The sequence below is a fragment of the Hevea brasiliensis genome, chromosome 15, assembly GCF_030052815.1.
Source record: "Hevea brasiliensis isolate MT/VB/25A 57/8 chromosome 15, ASM3005281v1, whole genome shotgun sequence".
In the NCBI taxonomy this organism is placed as follows: Eukaryota; Viridiplantae; Streptophyta; class Magnoliopsida; order Malpighiales; family Euphorbiaceae; genus Hevea; species Hevea brasiliensis.
Window position 1 is genome coordinate 12,784,584 of NC_079507.1, and position 4,314 is coordinate 12,788,897.

A 4,314-nucleotide genomic window follows, 5' to 3' on the forward strand; every position below is an offset into this window, starting at 1 on the left:
AGCGAGTTAACAAGTGAGAAAACTATGAGAAGTGTTTGTATTATTTTCAATTAATAAAATTATTTGAATATCTATGTGTGAATTAATAAAGTCCCTTTCATATAGGCAATTATATTCTTTTCTAATTGCCAACAATATTCCTAATAATTTGTATATAATCTATATTGAAATTCCCCCATTTGATTATTGCATAGAAGGACCACCAACTTAAAAGAAAAGCTCATATTAATTACTTACCAATTGAGTAAATTACAAAAGCAACCATTTGGCTTCATAAAATGCATATATATTACAAAGCATGTCCTTGCTTTTATGTTATTTTTCTTAGTTTTGCATATAATAAGATAGATACTTGTATTGATATAAATAAGCAACGTAGTGTCAATAAGCTAATATCAAGGAGCGTAGCCACCTCCATGGCCACTACCTACACCACTCCCCCCACCTGCTTCATATCCTCCTCTATGCTTACCTCCTGCACCATAGCCACTGCCACCACCACCTCCAGAACCACCACCTCCACCTCCATTAAAGCCCCCACCTATTCCACCTCCATGACCAGCTCCTTCTCCTCCACTACTACCATATCCACCTTCATGGGCTCCACCAGCTCCGCCACCACCGCCACTACCACCACCTCCACCACCTCCATATCCTGTACCACCAGCACCATAACCTCCACCAGATCCAACTCCTTCACCTCCACCATACCCAACTCCAGCTCCACCACCAGCTCCACCACCACCACCACTACCATAACCAGCTCCCTTTTCTCCTCCAAAACCATATCCAGCACCACCTCCTTCCCCACCACCACTGCCATGTCCAGCACCAGTAGCCCCTCCAGCAAAACCTGCACCACCTCCACCACCACTGCCACCTCCTCCACCACCACCACCACCACTACCACCAGTATGTCCTATAGCACCACCACCTTCACCTCCACCATTACCATATCCAGTACCATTTACTCCTCCAACATAACCTACACCACCTCCCTCGCCACTACTACCTCCCCCACCACCTTCACCAACACCACTAGTTTCTCCGGCACGAGCAGGAGCACCACCGCCTCCCTTACCACCGCTACCAACAAGTCCAATAGCTCCACCATATCCTGCACCACCTCCTTCACCACTGCCTGTGCCATATCCAGAGCCACTAGCTCCTCCAACATGAGCAACACCACCCCCTCCACCATTACCTCCACCACCACCCCCACCACCAAGTCCAATGGTACCACCATATCCTACACCACCTCCTTCACCACCACCAACACCATATCCAAAACCACTAGCTCCTCCAACATGTGCAGCACCACCCCCACCACCACTACGTCCACCACCTCCTCCACCAACTCCAACACCACCATATCCAGCACCACCACCTTCTCCACTACCAATACCACTTGCATAAGCATTAACCCCATGTTCCCCTACAACTGCATATCCTGAACCACCACCACCACCACCTGAGCCACCTCCACCTGCAACTCCACCATAAGTGTGTGCTTCAAGCGAAAGGAGGTTTCTTTTAGCATAGCATATGCCTAAAGCTAAGAACATAAAGAGAATGGCCGGAAGAACTTTATGGGTACCCATGGAAATATTTTTGTATCCCATAACTTTGGTTTGGCAATGCATGTCAAAGGCAAGCTATTTATAGGGATGGGGTTGGGGTCCAAAAGCGTGGTTTCCTTGATAGGAAGTGGGCTGGTGAAGGTACATGAAAATAGATGTTGGGTTGATGACCCCACAAGGTGGTCCAATAAACTAACACACAAATATACACTCACACCAGTAGACCCACTAGTGAGCTTTTGCTGTCGCCCACGCTGCATCTAATACATGAAGGATTTGTTAGGCTAATGCTTTATTTGACCTAATTTTTCTTATCCTCTAATTTCTATGAGTACTGTCTTACTCATACAATTTTCGCAACAATGGTGAGCTCCTTGGTTTTGATATAAAATCTTGTTAATTAACTAATAGCATTTTGTTCATTAAAATATCATTTGGCACATATTGGCCACCCAATAGTCTGGTTGGGTAAGCCATGTGGAGTATGAGAATATTTGTCAAGAAAGAATAGTTGCAAGTGATGTGTGTCGCTGAATACAGTCGTATTGCCTACATGCATGCGAAGCGAAGATATTTCAGCAGTACCGCAGTTTCTTTGGACCATAGTCGCCTGGAGAATTTGCCTACCAGTTAAAATGTCCATTTTATTTCTTGATGATCCCATTTAATAAGAGAATATTACTTGAGATTTATGTTTATTAAGGATTCAACTGACTCTTAATCCGTTTTAACAAATATAAAATTTAAATAGTATATATATAATATAATATATGCTATTTGTCATCACTTCTACACCCGCTTATTATTTAATATATGCTATATATTGTTTTGTTATTTTCATCTTAGTTTAGCTAAGTTATAAATCTAAAGAGTCATAGCAAGAGGATTTAATCCAACTCCCTTTCCAAACGGATCTAATTATGATAATATAGAATACAAGTTCTAGTGGTATTGCTATTGTTATTATTATTATTATTATTATTATTATTATTATTATTATTATTATTATGAAATACAACTGTTTTGGGATCCTAAAATACACGTCAAAATAGATATTTCCGCTAGAATTAACACTTCAAGTGGAGTCTTTCTGATGTAAACAAAAATAAGTTGAAGTTCATCTGGATTGTGGCAAAAGAATAAATATATATCTATGAATAAAAAAATTCTTTCATTGTATAATTTATTTTATAAAAAATGCATTTAGCAAGAATAACAATTGAGAATTTTTTAAAAAATTATAATATCGATTAAAATTTTCAATTTGTTTAATGTAACTGTGTTATATGGTATAACTCTCCATGAAACTTCTATTTGCTTTCAGCTACTCCATAACAGTACTGTTACTTTGATTGTTAAAAATGACAGAATTCAATTAAGTTTTTTTTTAAAATAAAAATAATTAAATTTTAATCCTAAAATACTTAGTACCCACAGTATATGGATCATTTTTCATCATTTAACTTAATTAGAATCTAATTCTATTTTTTTATATTACTTTTTTTCACGTTATTTTCATCTTCTCTTTTCTTTTTGACTTATTCCATCAATTGATCGCCTACTTTATATCAAAATACTAATTTTATATATTTGAATGGTATCTCTTTTTTCTCTTTGATATAATTTCTAGAGTACTCCAGCTGAGTAAATCACCTTCTTGTATAGTTTATTATGATTAACCTATTATCCCATATCATTTTAGAATCTCTTTATAAATTGTTAAGCCTTCTAACATCAATAACTGAGTTAAATATTGAGTTTCCTCTTATCTCAAATGCCGATCTTATAAATTTTGGTAGCTCTTTGTAACCTTTGAAGTCTAAAACCGCTTGCTTTATATCCTCCTGATAATTGCTATTGTCCTGAGAAAATTAAGTTATAAAGATGAGCATCATTAACATCCTCAAGTGTATTCAACCCTCCATGTGATATACTTATTAATATACTTTTGCAAATTGGTGCTGTCCAACCAAGCTCACAATTCGTAGCCATTGCCATACCCATATGCCTTAAAGCTGTATTCAACTTCGTTTTTTTTTCGATTCAACCGTACAGTTGTGTGCATGAAAAAAAAAAATTGTATTAGTTAGGTGAGATGAGTCGTGGGTTATTCGAATCTCAATCTTCCTAAATAGGTTTAGACTGGATCATTTTTTATTTAAGAGATGATTTTGATAACTCTTCAAGTCACCAAATAAGAAGAATTTGAGTCCATTTATCAGTTGGGGTCCTTTTTGAATTAAAAATATTAATTTTTGTTAATTCAATTTTTATCAAAAATTTGAATTGATCAAGTTAAATCAAAATTTATCGGTTTTAATCCACTTTATTTTAATTTTATACAAATTAGAATAAAATATAAATTATTTTAAATCGGATGGATTAGACTCGATTAAAATTTGACATATCTATTTATACGTCATCCAATCATAAAATTATAATAAGTAATTGTTGTATATATAATGAAGTAACTTGACTACTGATTATATTAAAATTTTTCAATTACATATGATTTATTAAAAAATGGTGGAAGTTATGCGGGATTCATCGTAATATTAGTGAAAAATGATTTTTTTTTTTTTCTAATTTCACTAAAGGGTACACACTGACGTTATTCCCAACAACAATGGAAGGTAGCTACCATATGTTGTAGAACATCAGCATGCAGAAATATAGTGGGGAAGCACATGCAAGGGCACTTCTCAGTGGGACCCGTCAATCTGATTTTGCTTAG

The 4,314-nt window shown here is 36.3% G+C and overlaps 1 protein-coding gene across 1 annotated transcript; it reads right to left on the bottom strand.

The window, feature by feature from the left end:
• Positions 1 to 207: 207 nt before the first annotated feature.
• On the bottom strand, positions 208 to 1,653 carry LOC110657604 (glycine-rich cell wall structural protein 1.8). Its single transcript, XM_021814870.2, has one exon. It carries the CDS (start codon positions 1,641 to 1,643, stop codon positions 396 to 398), a length of 1,248 nt encoding a protein of 415 aa, XP_021670562.2. The 5' UTR covers positions 1,644 to 1,653; the 3' UTR covers positions 208 to 395.
• Positions 1,654 to 4,314: the final 2,661 nt, after the last annotated feature.

What these genes read in the sequence shown, in the direction of transcription:
- LOC110657604 (XM_021814870.2), bottom strand. Translation starts at nt 1,643, where the DNA reads ATGCATTGCCAAACCAAAGTTATGGGATACAAAAATATTTCCATGGGT.